At 46.9% G+C, this 22,980-nt stretch overlaps 1 protein-coding gene across 1 annotated transcript; it reads left to right on the forward strand.

Moving 5' to 3' along the window:
- The first annotated feature begins 736 nt into the window (after positions 1-736).
- On the forward strand, positions 737-21,269 carry LOC310699267 (uncharacterized protein). Its single transcript, XM_083486890.1, is given in 15 exon segments — positions 737-1,195; positions 1,701-1,796; positions 2,118-2,348; positions 2,758-2,780; positions 4,069-4,190; positions 5,203-5,235; positions 7,025-7,228; positions 7,231-7,523; positions 12,109-12,663; positions 13,242-13,337; positions 13,615-13,845; positions 14,179-14,201; positions 15,078-15,199; positions 15,845-15,877; positions 20,406-21,269. Coding segments are annotated over 15 exon segments (2,991 nt in total). The 5' UTR covers positions 737-766; the 3' UTR covers positions 20,906-21,269.
- Positions 21,270-22,980: the final 1,711 nt, after the last annotated feature.

Raw genomic sequence — 22,980 nt, forward strand, 5'->3', positions numbered from 1 at the left:
GCAATGCACCACTAACCCCTATGTGAAAGGCGGCTCTGGGGCTAAGGGAAAGATGCTGGTAATAGCTGCCCTGTGATGTGATTGGCAAGTATCTGGATACTATTTAGCTGAGATACGTTTGCAAAGGCGGTTTGCAGAGTGGGTTCCAGAGGTTATTACAGTGGTACCTCAGGTTACAGACGCTTCAGGTTACATATGCTTCAGGTTACAGACTCTGCTAACCCAGAAATAGTGATTCGGGTTAAGAACTTTGTTTCAGGATGAGAACAGAAATCGGGCTCCGGAGGCGTGGCGGCAGCAGGAGGCCTCATTAGCTAAAGGGGTGCTTCAGGTTAAGAACAGTTTCAGGTTAAGTACAGACCTCCGGAACGAATTAAGTACTTAACCTGAGGTACCACTGTATTGCACATTATCAGACGCTGGCGATTTTGTCAAAACGACTCACTAAAAACTGGCACCGGGCTGGGCTGTTTCTCCTCTGTATGTGGGGGCTGCTAACTAAAAAGATGAGAGTGAATGGAGGAAGGCGGGGGACGGGGACGGCAGTTCATTCATTAGCCTGCAAAGTAGTCTGAGGCTGACATGCTGATAGGAAACAACAACAACGAGAAACTCCCCCAGCTCCCACAGGGAAATGATTGCTTAAACTCCAAGGCAGCAGGGATCCTGAGTAATCACATCTGAATTTCCTGGAAAGGAAACCCTCCCATTTGCTGACGGAAAAGAGAGAAAACGAAACCAGCTCCCTCTTCCAGGTGACTCCGCCATGGCTGCCACTCGGGGTCCCATACGGGATCTCTGCGAGGAAACCACTTGCTCCATTTGCCTGGATTATTTCAGGGATCCAGTGATCATCCCGGAGTGCGGGCACAACTTCTGCCGATCCTGCCTGACCCAGTATTGGGGGAAATCCGAGGGAGAGGCTTCCTGCCCTCAGTGCAGGAAAACAGTGGAGCAAGGCAGCATCAGGAGAAACCTGCAGCTGGCAAATTTTGTGGAAATAGCCAAGAAATTTAGTCATCTGGGGGAGAAAGAGGAGGGAGAAGGAAAAGTGAGGGTCTGTGAGAAGCACCAGGAGCCCCTGAAGCTCTTCTGCCAGGAGGACCAAAGCCCCATCTGTGTGGTGTGTGACAGATCCAAGGAGCACAAAAGCCACGAGGTGGTTCCTCTGGAGGAGGCGTCCCAGGAGTACAAGGTGGGAAAAGGCAGTGGGTCTTTCTTGGGGGTGGAAGAGCTGCTGACAAGAGGGGCTTTCAAAATAAAAAATAAAAATAAAATGTTGTAATATATTTTCTCCTCTTGCAGCCCAAAAGGAATCCTCCAGCAAGAGATCTTGTGCAGCCTGATGAAGCTAAACTTCTGAAACTTTATACAATCAACATTTTTCTTTTTGAGGGATTAAAGTGCACCGCCTGAATGCAGGCTGCAGTAACTCCCCTGGGAGGAAAGATTAAACATCTAGGATTAATTTAATAAAAAGGAGGGGGGAGATGTTGAAAGTGTGTTCAGTGTGGGGGACAAATAGCAAACCCCCCATGTTTCTCAGCTCTGATATAGGGCAGCCCCATTTCTGTCTCCTCTGAGATGAAAAGGGGAACTTCTGCCAAAGACCCAGGAATGTGGGGCAGGGAGCAAACATACGATTCAGCCTGCCTGTTAATGTGTAATGCAGCCTAACGTGGACTTTGTTTTCTTTTCAGGATCAGATCAGCAGCTGCCTAGACAATGTGAGGAAGGAGAGAGAGAAAATTCTAGTACTTAAAGCAGACACAGAAAAGGAAAGCCAAGACCTGCTCGTAAGCACCATTGTTACTGCTTTAAGATGAAAAAATGCTATAGTCTAGAATCAATATGGGGGGGGGGAATGAATATGGAATACAGAAAGTGGCTTCTTTTTGAACACCCTGATCTCCCACAGAACATGAAAGAACATTTGAAGGAGGGGGTGGGCTTGTGTTCATGAAGCTCTTTCCCTGCTGAATACTGGTGTAATCTCTCTAAAATTTCAGAATTGGCCTTCAAAAGGAATTGGGATAACTGGCCTCTTCATCCTGCAAGATCAGACTAGATGCCTGATGTTGGCCCTTTGTCCTCTTCTTTTAACCTCTTTGCTGCAGAAACAAACAGGTGCAGAGAGGGAAAAGATGGTGGCTGAGTTCAGGCGACTGCGCCAGTTTCTGGAAGAACAGGAGAAGCTTCTTTTGGCCCAGATGGCAGAAGTGGAGAAGGAGATTGCAGCCCAAAGGGAGGAGCACCTGGCCAGACTCTCCAGGGAACTCTCCTCTCTTGACAGCCTCATCCGGGAGATGGAGGAGAAGCTTCAGGAACCAGCGAGTGAACTCCTGCAGGTGAGGCCTCATCCTGATGCGAGAGGGTGGAGTGGGCTGCTTCATAGTACAAGCAGGAGGATAACATGTCTTAGCCTCGCCCCCCAAAAAGCTGCTGCAAGGAAAAGAATTGGTACATGAAGGGTGAAAGGCATCAGTCCTGGGGACGCAGAAGGGGCCCTTCTAGATCTAACCACAGGCCCCTTCATTCTAGCATCATGTTCTCTCATTGGCCAACCAGAGGTCTCTGAGAAGCCTAAAAAACAGCAGAGCTCTCCAAACCTGTGATCCCCAGCAGTTGCCACTCAGCTGCTTAGTATTTATAACTGACTGCAGAAATGGCTCCACTGACATCTTTCTCTCTCTCTCTCTCTCTCTCTCTCTCTCTCTCTCTCTTTCTTTCTTTCTTTCTTTCTTTCTTTCTTTCCAGGATATTGGAAGCTTCTTGCAGAGGTAAGTGATGGAAAACCCCTACCTTATTCTGATGCTACAAAAGTACCTGTTTAATGGGTAAGAAACTCGCTCTCCAATTCCTCCTTCTAGAAATAGCTTAGGACTCCATCACCCATTCCACAAGATCACAGACAAAAACAGGGAAACATTTTCCTAGCTATTAGTGTCATCTACAATCATAGGAAGGAAGCCATTCTCCGTTACATACGTCTCCCTTTTCCCTGATGGATTCATTTCCTCTGGAATAGATACAGAAAAGGGAGACATTCCAAAGGGGCTTCACTATAACTTACCCTTAAATATGCAGCGTATTTCTGGCTCCTGCAGGTTCTGCTTCAGACATAAGAAGGTGAGAAAGGGCCCTGCTGGATCCGGCCAGTGGCCCATCTAGTCCACCATCCAGTTTTCACAGTGACTAACCAGATGCCAGTGCAAAACCCGCGTTCAGGATCCGGGACCCAGAGGACACTCCCCTCCTGTGGTTTCAGGAACTGGAGTTCAGAGGCACCATTGCCTTTGACCCAGCCATGGTGAAGAGTAGCCTCTTGAGAGCCTTGTACTCCAGACAACTTCAAAAACTCATGAATTTTGAAAATCTGCCATGTTTAGAAAATATTGCTTTGATTTCCAATATTTTCCCCATTTCTCAATGTAATCACAGTGCTAAAATACATTTATACAGTAGTACCTTGGTTTATGAACTTAATCCATTCCTGAAGTCCGTTCTTAAACCAAATCTGTTCTTAAACCAAGGCACGCTTTCCCTAATGAGGTCTCCCACCGCCAGTGCCCTTCCACCATTCAGCTTCTGTTCATAAACCAAGGTAAAGTTCACAAACTGGAACACTACTTCCATTTTTGCGGAGTTGGTAAACCGAATAGTTCGTTAATAGTTCATAAACTGAGGTACAACTGTAATGTTAATGGCAAAAGCCATTCTAAATCATCCTGCACTTCCTTATAATTCAGAAATGCATATACCAAATCTATTTTGTTCTCCTCATTAAAGCTTCACTAAAACTGGTGTAGTCCTAAAATCTCTGTGCAAAGGCCCAGTATTGCTCACTTTTTTTTTTGCATATATCAGCTTCTTTACCTTCAATCTCATATTCCTGTTTCCCTCAGTATATTTTAGTTTTCCTTCAACTTGTTGGGTGTTCTCTAGATCCACACGTCAACAAAATGCTCATTCTTGCCATAGGAAAACCCTGCTCCCAAGTCTTCATGATACATCCATCATGCCTTTATCATCAGGATGAGACCCCTGTCTTTGTTCTTCTCCTCCCAGGTCTCAGGAGAAGGAGAACTTAGAGGATCCTGCTGTGGCTTTTCCACCTGCCCTGAAGTGGAGGATCTGGGACTTCTGTGATATAAATCCCTTCCTGGAGGGAGTCATGGGAAAATTCAGAGGTAGTAAAGAAGGACTGAAAGTACTTTGTACTGGATGTTTAGAAGTGTTCATGACAGGCTCCAGGTCATATGGAATATTAGCCATCCCAGGAAAATAGAATGCTCCAGGTCATTAGCAGTGCCCGGAAAATGGAAGATTTATTCTCTTTCAATATCTAGAAGCCACACTTTCCTATGTAGATGACCCACAACTGATTTTTCTTATGCAGTTGAAAGAGGAGGATAAACCCTTCTTGCTGGGCTCTGGAAGCTCCTGCGAGATCTTGGGGGAGCCTCCCAGATTCCAGTCAGCAAGGTAAAGGGCTTGAAAGCTCTTGCCACGAAGCATTTAGCCACCACGCAAATCACATTTAAGAGCTTACTGGGCTCTGAAAGGCTCCTGCGAAATCTCATGGGGCTGTCTTGAGATCTCAGATGGCAGGGGTGATTCCGGGTATCATTCTGACTTTGCTCTATTTGCCTTTATACAAAATCTCCAGGAATGTAACCCTCCCTTAAGTTGCGAGTTGTCTGTAAAAAGTTGTCCTTGACCTCTTCATATCTCTCAGCCAGGCTTTGGGTGTTTTCACGCATCTCACCCATTTCCCAGGTAGCCTCACCTACAGCTTTTCGGGCATCTCCTCTGTTCCTTTGGCCCTGAGATTGATGTAAGGGGGGCAGGAGGGAGGGGGGCTGTCCCAGAATCAGCCAGGAGCGGAGGGGTTGAGGCCTCCCATCCTGGAACAGGCATGTCTGGATCTTGTTGCTGATGGGGAGATCTTCTGGGGGTCCTGCTTCTCCTCCCAAGATTTGGGCAGGCCTGAACCTTGACATCACCCCTGCCCTGTTCATACAGGGATAGCCAGTATGGCCAGCTCCCATAATCTCCAGCTGGCGTGGCCAGTGGTTAGGGATGATGGGACTTGTAGTCCACAACACCTGTCTACAAGCTCATGAGTTCATATTATTGTTGCCAGGTTTGTTATCTGAATGATAGTGTAATGCTAAATCTCTGTTCCCATTTCTCTTCCAGACACTGTGGAATATGGACTTCAGCTGCAAAAAGGTACTTTAAATCATAATAATAATTTATTATTTATACCCCGACCACCTGGCTGGGTTTTCCCAGCTATTTCCCCGGGCACTAATTCAGGAGAGATGGGATCCGCTTCTCAAAAGACCAGGCCACTGCAGCCCTTCCTTCCATGCCTTATTTCCCCTTATTTCCCAGAGGCATCTGTTCCGTAAGAGCAGCATGCTGTGCTAGAGGGGCTCTTGGCCTGATCCTGCAGACTCTTAGGAAGCCCCCAGCCCAGGATGCCTGGCTTTTCTGTGCCCAATCTCCATAAGACACAGGGGTGGTGTGAAGCCAAAGGCTCCCGGCACATGAGGGGGAAATATCCCTTTGAGCCATACAAGATCCCCACCCCTTTTATGTAAGAGTAAGGTGTAAGAGTGGGAAATGCACGAACACAAATAGCTCAGAAAATGGCTGCAACAGCCTTTGGGGGGCAAGAAGTTAAACGGGTTCTGGTGTCAGTGGAGGGAGCTGGGGGCTGCCTGAGTGTGAACTCCAGGGGTCCGGCTTCCCTCAGCTTTTGTATTTATTTCTGTGTTCCAAAATCTTATTGATTTCAATTACATTCCAGTCATCATCATAATCCTTTATACAACAGCTGCAATATTTTTAAGTTCTGTTCGTGTTGACACATTAAATGACCAATTTTAAAATGAATTTCTCATGATGCTTCCACTCCATAAATGTGAGGAACAGTGAAGGAAAAGATAATCATACAGCCAATCAGGTCTGGGGAGCCAGGGTGGGGTCTTTGCATTGAAGGTGACAGGTGGGAATGGCACTTCCTAGATTTTACTGGGTTTGGCTTTAATCAAGGCCCCTTATCTTGGTATTGCAACACTAAATACATTAAAACAAGTCATAGCGAAAGGAAGCAACTATGTAATAATTGTCAATTTAAAGGACAGAACTATCCATTTTCTGCATTGCTCTAACCAAACACAAGAGATAATCATGTTTGTTCTTGCTTGACCGCTCATGTTAAGAATCCCAAGCAGGACATTTTAGACAGGGAGTGTCAATCAGCCCAGAAATACCTTTTTGGGTACTGCTGTTCTTTTTATAATCTGTCTGGAAGGATGGGCTATAACATAATATTAAAAATGCAGCTGAAACTTGAATGGTGGTTACAAGGAGGGTGAGAGCACCTGCTGCCAGTTTTACCTGGCCTGTCAAGAATGGTCTGGCATGTGATGTGAGGTAAAAGATGATGTGAATTAGGGAGTCCCTGCTTTGATTCCCTTCTACAATGAACTGTGGGGGGTGGGGATGGTCTTAGACAAGCCACTGTCTCTCATCCTCAGTCCTCCCATCTGAAAAATGGGCATGCTAAGATTGACTTAACTTACAGGGTTGTTGCAAGGGTTCTATGTAGATAATGTGTGTTAAGTACTTTGTACCCTTGAAAATAATAATAATAATAATAATAATAATAATAATAATAAATTTTATTTATACCCCGCCATCCCCAGCCAAGATTGGGCTCAGGGTGGCTAGCACCAAATAGAATACATTAAAAACATAAAATCAAATGATTGGTTAAAATCACATTTGAAATCAAAATAAAATTAAGTGGAAACCCATGAATCACAACTGTAGGGGTAGGGAAAGTTTCAAGAATCATTATTAAGAACTTGATGAACATCCCTGTCTCGAATGCAGAGCCATGGAGTCCCTGTTCATTTCAGAGGGGATGCTGTTTCTGTCATGTGCCTAAAGAAAAGTCAGCTTCCCAGTTGACGTCGTTTCTCTTCTCTTTCCTCGTCTGCCTTCATAGAAAATATAACTTTGGATCCAGACACAGCACATCCCCTCCTCACCCTGTCTGAGGATCGAAAGAGTGTGAGACAGGGAGAAGTGGGTCAAGACCTGCCAGACAACCCTGAGAGATTTGACACACATGGCTTTGTGCTGGGATGTGAGGTGTTCAAGGAAGGCAGACATTTCTGGGAGGTCATTGTGGGAAGAGAGGAGGGGTGGGGGTTGCCAGGAAGTCTGTGAAGAGGAAGGGTATTTTGGATTTTGATACTACGGAAGGGATCTGGGGTTTGGGGAAGTGGGACGGTGTGTACATGGTATGCTACCCCCATGAGGACCCTGTTCCATGTGAGGAGCCCGAGAGGATCCGAGTGACCCTAAACTGTGAAGGGGGACGGGTGTCCTTTTACAATGCTAATACAGCAGACCTTCTCTGCACATTCCCAGCAGCCCCCTTCTCAGGAGAGACCCTCCAGCCCTTCTTTTACGTGGGCAAGAGAGCGAACCTGAGCCTCTCTTGACTGAAGGTGCAGACAGACAAGTGTATATTCATTGCCATTATGACATATTCAGTCTCTTCAGGACTGAGCAGACAAGCACTTAAGAAGAAACCTTATTTGCAGAACTGTGATTGGCCATTCCTTGTGTCAATCATGATGCAACTCTCCCTTCTCTGGCCAGCTTTGTAAATGAAACTGATTGATTGGGTCCCCTATCAATCCCCAAACTTGCCTGTTCTCTCTCCCTTGGGAATCAGCTATTTCTGTCAGTGCAGGAGGTGCAAAGGGGAAAAGAAGCAAGAAAATAATTTAGGAAACAACAGCAACCCCACACACATTCCTGTTTCGATGTAGTTCTCTCTCCAGCCTCCAACTTGAGATTTCTAGAGACAATACCATCATCTTTTCTGAATAAAATCAAAATTCTGCACAGGCATCACTTAAAACCTTCCTCAGCCTCAATCCTGCTCTCAGATTCCTTTTCCTCCCCCCAAGCCTCTACTGTCATGGAGATGGAAGTTCCAAAATTCCTTTTTTTGCTGCTACTCAGGGACGCTTATATGGCAATTCAGCAAAATCAGAGACCAGTTTTTTTAGTTGAGTACAGTCGGCCCATAACTCACACACAACTTTCTTGTGTGATCGCAGCCTGGAGCCCTTCGTCAAAACACAAATTAATAAATGGAAAGAGGGTGAGAGACTGGGAAATATTGTTGGAAGGGACTGTGAGAGATCTCACAAGAGCCTCCAGAGCCCAGAAAGCAATGGGTGTTGGCGGCGGGGGCTTTGGCAGTGGTGGAAAGAGTTTTGGCAGTGGTGGAAAGAGTCCACCTTGTTTTCCAGCCAGAAAGGTTGCATAAAACTCTCAAGATTTGTGGCTTCGAACAAGTAGGGATGGTTGCTTGGGGGGCATTTTCCGGGGTCTTCCTGACTTATGCAATATCGCCTTTGCATGCTGACCCCAGAAACATAACCCCCCACGCAGGTTATGGGCCTTGATGTGACAAAATCCCCTCTGACGGTGAAGAGCCTCTGTCAGAAGTTCTGAGGAGAGAACAGTGACAATCTAGAGGATTTCAGGAGCGGGTGGTAAATTCCCATGTATAAAATTATTTTCTCCAAGGTGTTTTGTAATGAAGAGTCAGATACTGTACTTATTTGTATTTTTAGAGATCATCTTTTCTTATATTTTTGTATAATGGGCCTGAAAGAATTTGGGGATATGTTTCCTGTGCTACCATGTTTGATTCTATTAAAGATTGTACTTCTTGTTACTCCTGTGGTGTTTCAAACTCAACAGTATTAATATCCATTCCCCATGACACTTCCTCCAAGGATTTTAGGAGGGTGATATCCTGTTTTATCTTCAGAGGAACCTTGTGAGGTAGAAGAGGCTGAGCTGAGAGACTTCGAAAAAGGAGACACGTTAAAAGTTTATGGTCAAAAGGGATTTGGACCTGGGCCTTGTCATCCCAAGTCCAACACACTGTGCACTCTGAATGTGAAATCTTAACAAAGGTCCCTTCAGAGATGTGCTTGAAAGCCCTCCCTGCACACCTTCTCTATATGTTGTAGCTCCTCTTCAGACCTTCCTGTGTTGACCCTGAATGTCTGCAGGAGGAGTCAATCCAGTTTGAATGAGGTGCAGATTTCAGGGGCTTCCCTGCATAAGCTCGTATTTCGCACCTGGGTCCATTTCTGGATCTCAGCATTCGGATTAGAAATGAAAGCCAATCCCCCAAGTCTGAAGTCAGCCCATCCCTTTATTTGTGGGAATCCCACCACCAGGAGAGAAGTGAGTCTCAGCCGTATCTGCCAGGTCAGTGAGAGAGCAGCTACCCTATTGACACCCTACTTTCAACACAGAGACAGTTGTGGGCAAATGGAAGGAGAGAAACTCAATGAATGCCGATTGCAATAGTTCCCCATCCCATTTTCAACAGAAGCATTGCAACCAGTGCCAAACAGATGGGGCATAAAAACAGGGAGAGGCGTTTTAATTCCACATTTTTATCATAGTCACCTGAATGGCAATTCTCAATTTGGAAGAAGTGAATAAAAATAATAATAATAATTTATTATTTATACCCCGCCCATCTGGCTGAGTTTCCCCAGCCACTCTGGGCGGCTCCCAATCAGTGTTAAAAGCAGTACAGCGTTACATATCAAAAACTTCCCTGAACAGGGCTGCCTTAAGATGTCTTCTGAATGTCTCTTTGACATCTGCTGGGAGGGCGTTCCACAGGGCAGGTGCCACTATTGAGAAGGCCCTCTGTCTGGTTCCCTGTAGCCTCACTTCTCGCAGTGAGGGAACTGCCAGAAGGCCCTCCAGAAGGCCCTCGGCGCTGGATCTCAGTGTCCGGGCTGAACGATGGGGGTGGAGACGCTCCTTCAGGTATACATCACATCTTTCTTTTCTCTCCTGAGCTCTGTGGAGCAGAGAGGAAATTGAGCCTACAGCCCTGTGTCCTGGGATAAGTCCCTTTGAACTTACTCTTAAGTAGACATAGGAGTGCCCTCTATTTCCTGGAGATAAAAAGGATTAGCTCACAGGTTTTGGGGACTGCCTAGAGAAAGGCCTTCTTCACACACATGGTTTTGGCCACTGGCTTAAACACCCTTTTAAAGTTGGTGAGAGGAAGGAATTGTGAGACCAGAAGCCCTTTCCTGTTGTTCACCTCCACAGCTTCTGCTGATTCAGAGGTAGACTGCCTCTGCGCCAGGAGGTTTCACTGAGCAGGATGCTGTGCTCTGTCCCCTGTGACATTTCTGCCCTTTCCTCAGCCCCGGACTGCATATCTCCAACTCCACGGATGTCCTGCCCTGTTCAAGGGGAAGTTCGGTGTGGGAGACAGGGAAAAAAGGATAAATGGCACACACAGAGGGAAGGTGGTGAAGGTGCTGTGTGTCAGCCCTTCCAGTTGGAGGAACTGATCTCCTCTCTGCTGCGGTTCATGCCAGGTTGGCTGTGAATATTGTTCCTCTCCTCCATGACTTGACTGTGGATGAGCAGGCTGGTCTAGTCGATTCCTGAGGCCTTATGGGTAAACATGGTGGAGTTGGTGCAGCGTCAGGGCAGACTTGAGAGCCAGCCAGTGGGGGGTTACTGTGGTCTACAGTGGTACCTCGGGTTAAGTACTTAATTCGTTCTGGAGGTCTGTTCTTAACCTGAAACTGTTCTTAACCTGAAGCACCACTTTAGCTAATGGGGCCTCCTGCTGCGGCCGCACCACTGGAGCACAATTTCTGTTCTCATCCTGAGGTAATATTTGTTCTGTTCTCTTAACCTGAGGTAATATTTCTGGGTTAAGGTAAAGGTAAAGGGACCCCTGACCATTAGGTCCAGTCGTGACCGACTCTGGGGTTGCGGCGCTCATCTCGCTTTATTGGCCGAGGGAGCCGGCGTACAGCTTCTGGGTCATGTGGCCAGCATGACTAAGCCGCTTCTGGCGAACCAGAGCAGTGCATGGAAACACCATTTACCTTCCTGCCGGAGCGGTACCTATTTATCTACTCGAACTTTTGACCTGCTTTCGAACTGCTAGGTTGGCAGGAGCAGGGACCAAGCAACGGGAGCTCACCCTGTCATAGGGATTCGAACAGCCAACCTTCTGATTGGCAAGTCCTAGGCTCTGTGGTTTAACCCACAGTGCCACCCGCGTCCCTATTTCTGGGTTAGCGGAGTCTGTAACCTGAAGCGTATGTAACCTGAGGTACCACTGTATAGAGATTCTCTTTCTCTCTCCAGCTGAATGGGGATCTAGATTTGGGATTCGGCTGGTTTCCCGCCCGCCTCGCTTCCCAGCAGTCTCCCTGCCCGAGTGGCAGAGCCAGTCTTGGTGGCAGAGTTGGGGGCTCCCAGACGGCTGCATCTGGGGGGCTTCAACCTCCATGCTGAGGCGACTGGCTCTGGGGGTGGCGGCTCAGGAATTCACGTCTGCCGTGACAACCGTGGGGCTGTCCCAAGAGGTTGCTGGTCTGATTAATATCGCCAGGTGCACACCAGATTAAGAGGAGAAGCCTCACTTCAGCATGGATCAAATGAACCATCAGAGGAAAATGCTCAGAGCATCAACACTGAAATTTCCCCCCCAAAAAACCACGTGTTCTCTTTTTTTATGAGGAATATGTATCAGCCACCAAACAACAATACTTTAGTAGTATATAAAGATTTTAAAAATCACATGTAAAAAGAGAGAAAACACTTCCCCCACACCAAGAGATAATAAATAAAAAACTTCCATGGTTCATGTTAATATAAACCCCTATTTAAACGGCAAGCAGCCACGCCCCCGGCCGCTCCGATTGGCCAGCCGGGGGGGAGTGACGCGGCTAGGAGTACCAATCACGCGGGCGACATCCCTCCGCCCACAGAGAGTTCACTCCTGCAACTCCGGAAGGGAAGAGGTTTTCTCTTCCTCTGTTAGGCGCCTGGCTCCTTGATTTAGCAAGGAGTTCTGCCCCTTCTCTTTGAAAAAGCAAATTTCAATGTCACAGAGACCCTGTTCTACTGCAATTCACGTCTCTAAGGCAGCCGAGATCCTGAATTTCCCTGCTTGAATTTCCTGGGTGGGGGAAGCAGAACCCCAGATCTCCTTGCTAACGCCACGTCTGCGGAGGGGAAGGGAAATCTCGAGTCACCCCCTGGAATCTCCTCATGGAAAGGAAACGGAGACATCCATTCGCGCACGAAGAGCAAAGCAAACGAAACCATCTCTCTCTTCCTGGCGAGGCAGCAGCCATGGCTGCTTCTGGGGGTCCCGTGCAGGATCTCTGCGAGGAAGCCACTTGCCCCATCTGCCTGGAGAGTTTCCGGGATCCAGTGATCATCCCGGAGTGCGGGCACAACTTCTGCCGAGCCTGCCTGATCCAGTGCTGGGGGGAATCCGAGGGAGAGGCTTCCTGCCCTCATTGCAGGGAAATCCTTCAGCACAGGAACCTCATCCCCAATCGGCCGCTGGCAAATGTTTTGGAAAAACTCCGTCTTCAAGGTGAAAAGGAGGCCGAAGGAAAGGGGAAGATCTGCGAGAAGCACCAGGAGCCCCTGAAGCTCTTCTGCAAGGAGGACGAAAGAGCCATCTGTGTGGTGTGTGACAGATCCAAGGAGCACAAAAGCCACGAGGTGGTTCCTCTAGAGGAGGCGTCCCAGGAGTACAAGGTAAGAAATCTATCTGGGTTTCCTTTGGGGAAACAGAGAAGGGGGTCTTGCAAGAAAACGCTTTAATGTATTCTCCCCTCGGGCAGCCAAAGAGTCACTCGCCAGCAGGAGCTTTTGTGCAGCCTTCTAAAAACTAAACTTCGGAAACTCTGTTCAATAAACATTTCTTTTTTCCTTTCTGGGGATTACAGTGCCCCCAATGTCCCCCTGCAGGAGAAACTCACCCCCAGTTCATCCTCTGGAAGCAGCTCCTTTAGGAAAGGGCTGGAGGGAGGAGCAATGGAGGTGGCAGGGATAGAAACACAGAATGGTGGAGTTGGAAGGGACCCTGAGGGCCATCTAGTCCAACCCCCCGCAATGCAGGGATTCTGCCCACAGCCATCCCTGGTTGGGCTCGAACCACCAACCTTCTGGTTAACAGCCAGACACACTGACCCACTGCACCACAGGCTCCCTGGACGACAAAGGCAAAGACCACAGTTTTGGGGGGCAGAGCAAGCATATGATTCAACTTTCCTGTTATTATGAATTCCAACAAAGAAAAAAGCAAGCAAACTTTGGTTTTGTTTTCTTTTCAGGATCAGATCAGCACCTGCCTAGACAACATGAAGAAGGAGAGAGAAAAATTTCTGGTGTTTAAAGCAGACACAGAAAAGGAAAGTCAAGACCTGCTTGTAAGCATCATTGTTTCTTTTAAGGTCTTCTGCGGGGGAAATGATTGTGGAATACAGAAAGTGGTTTCTTTTTGAACAGCCCTATCTCTCACAGAGCATGAAAGACCATTTAAAGAGGGGGTGGGCTTGTAAGTTTTTACGAAGCTCTTTCTCTGCTTGAATATGTCAGAAGTGGCCTTCCAAGGGAATTTGGATAACTGGCCTCTTCATCCTGCAAGAGCAGACTAGATGCCTGATTTTGGCCCACTGTTCTCTTCTTTCAATCTCCTTGCTGCAGAAACAAACAGGTGAAGAGAGGGAAAAGATGGTGGCCGAGATCAGGCGACTGCACCAGTTTCTGGAAGAACAAGAGAATCGTATTCTGGCCCAGATGGCAGAAGTGGAGAAGGAGATTGCAGCCAAAAGGGAGGAGCACCTGGCCAGACTCTCCAGAGAACTCTCCTCTCTTGACAGCCTCATCCGGGAGATGGAGGAGAAGCTTCAGGAACCAGAGAGTGAACTCCTGCAGGTGAGACCTCATCCTGATGCGAGAGAATGGAGTGTGCTGCTTCAGACTATAGGCATTTCTTAGTCACATAAAAATGTTGCTGGAATGAAAACAGTACATGAAGGGTGAATGGCGTCAGTCCTGGTGTCGCAGAAGGGGCCCTGCTAGATCAAACCACAGGCCCCTTCATTCTAGCATCCTGTTCTCTCATTGGCCAACCAGAGGTCTCTGAGAAGCCTAAAAAACAGTAGTGCTCTCCAATCGTGTGATCCCCAGCAGTTGCCACTCAGCTGCTTAGTATTTATAACTGACTGCAGAAATGGCTCCACTGACATCTTTCTTTCTTTCCTCCAGGATATTGGAAGCCTCTTGCAGAGGTAAGTGATGGAAAACCCCTGCCTTATTCTGATGCTATTGGTCTCATCAAGAATCATAGCAAGGAAGCCATTCCTCATTTCCCTCCATTACATACGTCTCCCTTTTCCCTGGTGGATTCATTTCCTCTGCAATAGATACAGAAAAGGGAGACATTCCAAAGGGGCTTGTAAACATCTTCACTATAACTTACCCTTAAATATCCAGTGTATTTCTGGCTTCTGCAGGTTCTTCCTCAGACATAAGAATGTGAGAAAGGGCCCTGCTGGATCTGGCCAGTGGCCCATCTAGTCCAACATCCTGTTTTCACAGTGCTTAACCAGAAGCCTGTGGGAAACCCGTGATCAGGATCCGAGCCCCAGAGGACACTCCCCTCCTGTGGTTCAGAGGCACCACTGCCTTTGACTCAGCCATCGTGAAGAGCAGCCACTGAGAGCCTTGTTCCCAAACAGCTTCATATTTTGAAAATCTTCCATGCTGAGAAAACACAGCTTTAATTTCTAATAGTTCTCTCTATTTTGTAACCACTGGGCTACAAAATATTAATAATTTTAATCATTTGGAATGCTTCACTGGTGTAGTCCTAAAATCTCTGCATAAGGACCCATTGTTGTTCACCTTTCTTCAAAAAAATGATATGCATATATCAGCTTATTTCCCTTCAATCTCATATTCATATATTTATTCCCATGTATTATGGAAGCAGGTGTGTATCGGTTTTTCTTCAACTTCTTCAATGCTTTTAGATGCTCCCTTTTGCCAACTCTGCTCCCAAGACTTAATGATACATCCATGATGCCTTTATCATCAGGATGAGCCTTGTCAGAAAGCTCCTTGCATTGGAAAGATGGTGGCTTGACTTTGTTCTTCTCCTCCAGGTCTCAGGAGAAGGAGAACTTAGAGGATCCTCCTGTGGCTTTTCCTCCTGCCCTGAAGTGGAGGATCTGGGACTTCAAAGATATAAATCCCTTCCTGGAGGCTGTCATGAAGAAATTCATAGGTAGTAAAGAAGGCCTGTGAGGAATCTATGCTAGATATTTGAAATTGTTCATGAAAGGCTCCAAGACATTAGAAGTGCCAGGAAAATGAGAGGGGTGACCTGGGGTGATTATGCCCAATCTCCAGGAATGGAAGCCTCCCTCAAGTGGTGAGTGTCTGTAAAAAGTTGTACTTGACCTCTGCACATCTCTCAGCCAGACTTTGGGTGCTTTCACACATCTCGCTTTTGGGGCATTTCTCCTGTTCCTTTGGCCGAGATTGATGTAAGGGGTGCAGGAGGGAGGGGGGCTGGCCAGGAGTAGAGGGGACTGGGGCTGAGGCCTCCCGTCCTGGAACAGGGATGTGTGGACCTTGTTGTTGATGGGGAGATCTTCTGGGGGTCTTGCTCCTCCTCCCAAGATTTGGGCAGGCCTGAACTTTGACATCACCCCTGCCCTGGTTATGCAGGGATAGCCAGTATGGAGAGCTTCAGATAGTTTTAACTACAACTCCCATAATCTCCAGCCGGCGTGGCCAGTGGTTACGGATGATGGGCCTTGTAGTCCACAACACCTGGCTACAATCTCTTGAGCTCATATTGTTCATTCCTGGTTTGTTATCTGAATGATGGTGTGATGCTAATTCTTTGTTCCCTTTTCTCTTCCAGACACTGTGGAATATGGACTGCAGCTGCGAAAAGGTACATTTCCAGGTCAAACAGAGACATTAATTTGGGAGAGATGGGATCTGCTTCTCAACAGACCAGGCCACTGCACCTCTTCCCTCCATGCCGTATTTCCCCTTATTTCCCAGAGGCATTTGTTCCATAAGAGCCCCATGCTGGGCTAGATGGGCTCTTGGCCTGATCCTGCAGACTCTTAGGAAGCCCCCAGCCCAGGATGGCTTGCTTTTCTGTGCCGAATCTCCATAAGACACAGGGGTGGTGTGAAGCCAAATGCTCCTGGCACATGAGGGAGCTGGGCATGTTTAGCCTGGAGAAGAGGAGGTTAAGGGGTGATATGATAGCCATGTTCAAATATATAAAAGGATGTCATATAGAGGGAGAATGGTTGTTTTCTGCTGCTCCAGAGAAGCGTACACGGAGCAATGGATCCAAACTACAAGAAAGAAGATTCCACCTAAACATTAGGAAGAACTTCCTGATAGTAAGAGCTGTTCGACAGTGGAATTTGCTGCCAAGGAGTGTGGTGGAGTCTCCTTCTTTGGAGGTCTTTAAGCAGAGGCTTGACAACCATATGTCAGGAGTGCTCTGATGGTGTTTCCTGCTTGGCAGGGGGTTGGACTCGATGGCCCTTGTGGTCTCTTCCAACTCTGTGATTCTATGAGGGGGAAATATGAGGAATTATAAGAGCTGGGAAAGGTGCGGCAGATGGCAGCATAAAGGAAACTCGTTGTTGTTGTTGTTTAGTTTATATCTGAGGTTGTTGATATTTCTTCCGGCGATCTTAATTCCGGCTAGGGATTCATCCAGCCCAGCCTTTCGCATGATGTATTCTGCATATAAGTTAAATAAGCAGGGAGACAATATACAGCCTTGTCGTATTCCTTTCCCAATTTTGAACCAATCAGTTGTTCCATATCCAGTTCTAACTGTAGCTTCTTGTCCCACATAGAGATTTCTCAGGAGACAGATGAGGTGATCTGGCACTCCCATTTCTTTAAGAACTTGCCATAGTTTGCTGTGGTCGACACAGTCAAAGGCTTTTGAATAGTCAATGAAGCAGAAGTAGATGTCTTTCTGGAACTCTCTAGCTTTCTCCATAATCCAGCGCATGTTTGCAATTTGGTCTCTGGTTCCTCTGCCTCTTCTAAATCCAGCTTGCACTTCTGGGAGTTCTCGGTCCACATACTGCTTGAGCCTGCCTTGTAGAATTTTAAGCATAACCTTGCTAGCGTGTGAAATGAGTGCAATTGTGCGGTAGTTGGAGCATTCTTGGCACTGCCCTTCTTTGGGATTGGGATGTAGACTGATCTTCTCCAATCCTCTGGCCACTGCTGAGTTTTCCAAACTTGCTGGCATATTGAGTGTAGCACCTTAACAGCATCATCTTTTAAAATTTTAAATAGTTCAGCTGGAATACCATCACTTCCACTGGCCTTGTTATTTGCAGTGCTTTCTAAGGCCCATTTGACTTCACTCTCCAGGATGTCTGGCTCAAGGTCAGCAACCACACTACCTGAGGTGTACGAGACATCCATATCTTTCTGGTATAATTCCTCTGTGTATTCTTGCCACCTCTTCTTGATGTCTTCTGCTTCTGTTAGGTCCTTACCACTTTGGTCCTTTATTATGGTAATCTTTGTATGAAATGTTCCTTTCATATCTCCAATTTTCTTGAACAGATCTCTGGTTCTTCCCATTCTGTTGTTTTCCTCTATTTGTTTGCATTGCTCGTTTAAGAAAGCCTTCTTGTCTCTCCTTGCTATTTTTTGGAAATCTGCATTCAGTTTCCTGTATCTTTCTCTATCTCCCTCGCATTTTGCTTCCCTTCTCTCCCCCGCTATTTGTAAGGCCTCGTTGGACAGCCACTTTGCTTTCTTGCATTTCCTTTTCATTGGGATGGTTTTAGTTGCTGCCTCCTGTATAATGTTGCCCGCCTCCATCCATAGTTCTTCAGGCACTCTGTCCACCAAATCTAAATCCTTAAACCTGTTCCTCACTTCCACTGTGTATTCATAAAGGATTTGATTTAGATTGTATCTTACCGGCCCAGTGGTTTTTCCTATTTTCTTCAGTTTAAGCTTGAATTTTGCTATAAGAAGCTGATGATCTGAGTCACAGTCAGCTCCAGGTCTTGTTTTTGCTGACTGTATAGAGCTTCTCCATCTTTGGCTGCAGAGACTATAATCAATCTGATTTCGATGCTGCCCATCTGGTGATGTCCATGTGTAGAGTCGTCTCTTGTGTTGTTGGAAAAGTGTGTTTGTGATGACCAGCTTGTTCTCTTGACAGAATTCTATTAGCCTTTGCCCTGCTTCGTTTTGATCTCCAAGGCCAAACTTGCCAGTTGTTCCTTTTATCTCTTGATTCCCTACTTTAGCATTCCAATCCCCTATAATGAGAAGAACATCCTTCTTTGATGTCATTTCTAGAAGGTGTTGTAAGTCTTCACAGAATTGGTCAATTTCAGTTTCTTTAGCACCAGTAGTTGGTGCATAAACTTGGATTACTGTGATGTTAAAAGGTCTGCCTTGAATTCGTATCAAGATCATTCTATCATTTTTGAGATTGCATCCCAGTACAGCTTTCGCAACTTTTTTGTTGACTATGAGGGCCACTCCATTTCTTTCACGGGTTTCTTGCCCACAGTAGTAGATGTGATGGTCATCCGAACTGAATTCGCCCATTCCCGTCCATTTTAGTTCACTGATGCCCAGGATGTCAATATTTATTCTTGCCATCTCATTTTTGACCACATCCAACTTACCCAGGTTCATGGTTCTTACATTCCAGGTTCCTATGCAATATTTTTCTTTACAGCATTGGACTTTCTTTTCGCTTCCAGGAATATCCGCATCTGAGCGTCCTTTCGGCTTTGGCCCAGCCGCTTCATCAACTCTGAATCTACTTGTACTTGTCCTCCGCTCTTCCTCAGTAGCATGTTGGACGCCTTCTGACCTGAGGGGTTCATCTTCCAGTGTCATAACTTTTATATGCCTGTTGTCTTTGTCCATGGAGTTTTCTTGGCAGGGACACTGGAGTGGCTCGTCGGTTCCTCCTCCAGGTGGATCACGTTTGGTCAAAACTCTCCACTATGACCTGTCCATCTTGGGTGGCCCTGCACGGCATGGCTCATAGCTTCTCTGAGTTATTCAAGCCCCTTCATCACTGCAAGGCAGTGACTTATCTCTTACTTATCTTCAAAATTATATTCTGGAATTCTTTTAGACAACAGCAGTGAGTAAAATGCATAAAGGCTAATCAAGACAATAAAAAACTAGAAAAATCCATTATATTAAAAAAAAGAAAAAAAGACTAATAGCAGCAGTGGCAACATCCCACATCACACTTAATCTCCAAAGGCCACTGTATAAATGTGTGTCTTTAAAAAGAAATGACTTTTTAACTTTTTAGACTTTTGACTAACCGGGGGGTGGGGAGGGGGTGAAAGGACTGCAGAGCAGATCTTCTTTCTAATGTCCACCAGCCTGACCACTTTCTAAATGGGCTTCTCATTGTGCTTCCCCTGCCCACTTTTCCCATAAATGTGAGGAACAGGGAAGAAAAAGATGAATCATATAGCCAATCAGGTCTGGGGAACCAGGATGGGGTCTTTGTGTTGAAGGTGACAGGTGGGAATGGCACTTCCTAGGTTTTACTGGGTTTGGCTTTAACACACACAGACACAAAATGTAATAGATGTCAATTTGAAAGAAAGAATTATCCATTTTCTGCATCGCTCTTACCAAACCGAAAGCGATAATCAAGTTAGTTCTTGGCTGACTGCTCATGCTTTGACCAAAGGCCCACACTGCAGAACATGGGAGGGAGTCCCTCAGAAGGTGGCGGACTCTCCTTCCTTGGAGGTTTTTAAGCAGAGGTTGGGTGGCCCCCTGTGGTGGGTGCTTTAATACAGATTCTAGCATTGCAGGGGGTTGGACTAGATGACCCTGGGGTCCCTCCCAACTCTACAATCGTATGATGGGCTTTCAAGAATCCCAAGCAGGACATTTCACACGGGGGTTCCGGGTAGCCTAACCACTTTCTTGCTTTTTCTAAACTACCTGGAAGGATTAAACATTAAACTGGTTAGAAAAAGAGCGAGAGCACTTGCTGCCAGTTTTACCTGACCTGTCAAGCATGGTCTGTGATGTGAAGTAGAAGATTAAGATGTGAATTAGGGAGTCCCTGCTTGGGCTCCCTTCTGCCATGAACTGTGGGGGGTGGGGGTGGCCTTAGACAAGCCACTGCCTCTCAGCCTCAGTTTTCCCATCTGAAAAATGGGCATAGTAAGATTGACTCAACTTACAGGGTCTTTGCAAGGGTTCTATGCAGATAATGTGTGCTAAGTACTTCATACCCTTGGGAGAACTGCAGATCTTTCAAGAAGCATTTTTAAGAACTTGATGGACATCCCTGTCTCCAATGCAAAGCCATGGAGACCCTGTTCATTTCAGAGGGGATGCTATTTCTGTCATGTGCCTAAAGAAAAGGCAGCTTTCCAGTTGAGGTCGTTTCTCTTCTCTTTCCTCATCTGCCCCCACAGAAAATGTAACTTTGGATCCAGACACAGCAAATCCCTACCTCATCTTGTCTGAGGATCGAAAGAGAGTGAGAGAGGGAGACTTCTATCAAGACCTGCCAGACAACCCTGAGAGATTTGACACACACGGCTTTGTGCTGGGATGTGAGGGTTTTACATCAGGCAGACATTTCTGGGAGGTCACTGTGGGAAGAGAGGAGGGGTGGGGGGTGGGGGTGGCCAGAAAGTCTGTGAAGAGGAAGGGTGTTGTGTCTTTTGATGCTACGGAGGGGATCTGGTGTTTCGGGAACTGGGTCTTTGGGTGTGACCCCCATAAGGCCCCTGTTCCAAGTGAGAAGCCCAAGAGGATCCGAGTGGCCCTGAACTGTGAGGGGGGACAGATGTCCTTTTACGATGCCGATACAGCAGCCCTCCTCTACACGTTCCCTGCAGCCTCCTTCTCAGGAGAGACCCTCCAGCCCTTGTTTTACGTGAGGAAGAACGAGAACCTGAGACTCTCTTGACTGATGTGCAGACAGGCAAGCGTATATTCATTGCCATTATGACATATTCAGTCTTCCCTTCAAGATTGAGCTTACAAGCACTTGAGAAATCATATTTGCTGAACTGTGATTGGCCATCCCTTGCGTCAATCATGATGCAACTCTCTATTCCTGGGCCAGCTTTTTAAATGACACTGATTGACTGGGTCCCCTTTCAATCCCCAAACATAGGAAAAACATAGGAACATAGGAACTAACCCTACACACATTCCTGTTTCAATGTAGTTCTCTCTCCAACCCCCAACTCTGACTTAAGATTTCTAGAAAAAATACTGTCATTTTTTCCTGAATAAAATAGGAATTATGCAAAGAGCATCACTTAAAACCTTTCTCAGCCTCAATCCTGTTCTCAGATTCCCTTTTCCTCCTCCAAGATCTCTACTGGCCAGGGAGATAGAAGTTTCAAAATCCCTTTTTTTGCTACTCCTCAGGGAAGCTTATGTGGCAATTCAGCAAAATCTCTATATCCAAAGAGAAAGAACATGAGAGACCTCATGGTAGTGAGGTAGCCATGGTAGCCTTTGGTAGTGGGGAAAAGAATTTCTAAGTCCACCTTGCTTCCCGGCCTCTAGAAAGGTCAAGATCTCTGGCTTTGGACAAGTAAGGATGGTTGCTTGGGGGGCATTTTCGAGGGTCTTCCTGACTTATGCAATATTGCCTTTGCATGCACAAAGAGTCGGACACGCCTAAACAACAACAAAAATGCTGACCCCAGAAATGTAACCCGCCAGATAGGTCTTGGGCCTCGAGGTAACAAAATCCTCTCTGACAATGAAGAGCCTCTGTCAGAGGTTCTGAATGACAATCTAGACTAGAGAATGTTAGGGGGTGATGGTAAATTCCCATGTATACAATTATTTTCTCCAAGGTGCTTCGTAGTGAATAGTCAGATTGTTGTTGTTTGTTGTTTAGTCGTGTCCGACTCTTCGTGACCCCATGGACCACAGCACGGCAGGCACTCCTATCTTCCACAGCCTCCCGCAGTTTGGTCAAACATGTTGTGTCCCCCCCCCAAGTTTTTAGGCAATCTATGGGTCTGAGGATACCCACCCCCCAACAGGTTTTTACTGTTTCCCCCGTGACGCCTCATCCCTTCTGCTCTAGACTGGACATCAACTCCATAGAAATCCTGCCCTGTTCAAAGGAAAGTATGGTGTGAGAGACAGGGGGGGAAGGATCAGGGACCCACAGCAGAGGCAGGTGGGGGGTGTTACGTGTGCCAGGCCTCCCTCCGACCTGAGGAACCGATATCCTATCAGCCAGACCTGAGGACCATGACTACTGAGATTCATGCTAGGTTGCCTGTTAATAAAGTTCCTCTCCTCCATTACTTGATTGTGGGTGAGGAGGCCAGTCTGGGGTGTACAGTGGTGCCTCGCAAGACGAAAAGAATCCGTTCAGTGATTCTCTTCGTCTAGTGGTTTTTTCGTCTTGCGAAGCAAGCCCATTGACGGATTAGCGGATTAGCGCTATTAGCTGCTTTTAGAGGCTTATCTGCTGATCGGATCAGCTGATAAGTGGCTTAGCGGCTTAGAAAGGGGGGGAGGGGGAAAAACCCACAGGAACTCGCAAGACATTGTCGTCTTGCGAAGCAAGCCCATAGGAAATTCTTTTTGCGAAGCACCTCCAAAATGGAAAACTCCTTCGTCTAGCGAGTTTTCCGTCTTGCGAGGCATTCGTCTTGCGGGGCACCACTTTATTCCTGAGACCTGGATGGGTAAACAAGGTGGAGTTGGTCTCACCCAGTTGTGCCCACCTGGCTACTCAGTGCAGGATCAGGGCAGACTTCAGAGCCAGCAAGTGGGGGGGGGGTTGCTGTGGTCTAGAGAGATTCTCTTTCTCTCTCCAGATGAATGGGGATCTACAGTGTTCGTTCCTGGCACTGGGTAATTAATTGGGACAGATTTGGGATTCTGCTGGCTGCTTCACTTCCCAGCAGTCCCCCTGCCTGAGTGGCAGAGCCAGTCTTGGTGGCAGAGTTGAGGGCTCCCAGACTGCTTCATCTGGGGGGGGGGGGACATCGATGTTGAGGCGAC

This window comes from Podarcis liolepis, assembly GCF_965112155.1.
Source record: "Podarcis liolepis genome assembly, chromosome: 2".
In the NCBI taxonomy this organism is placed as follows: Eukaryota; Metazoa; Chordata; class Lepidosauria; order Squamata; family Lacertidae; genus Podarcis; species Podarcis liolepis.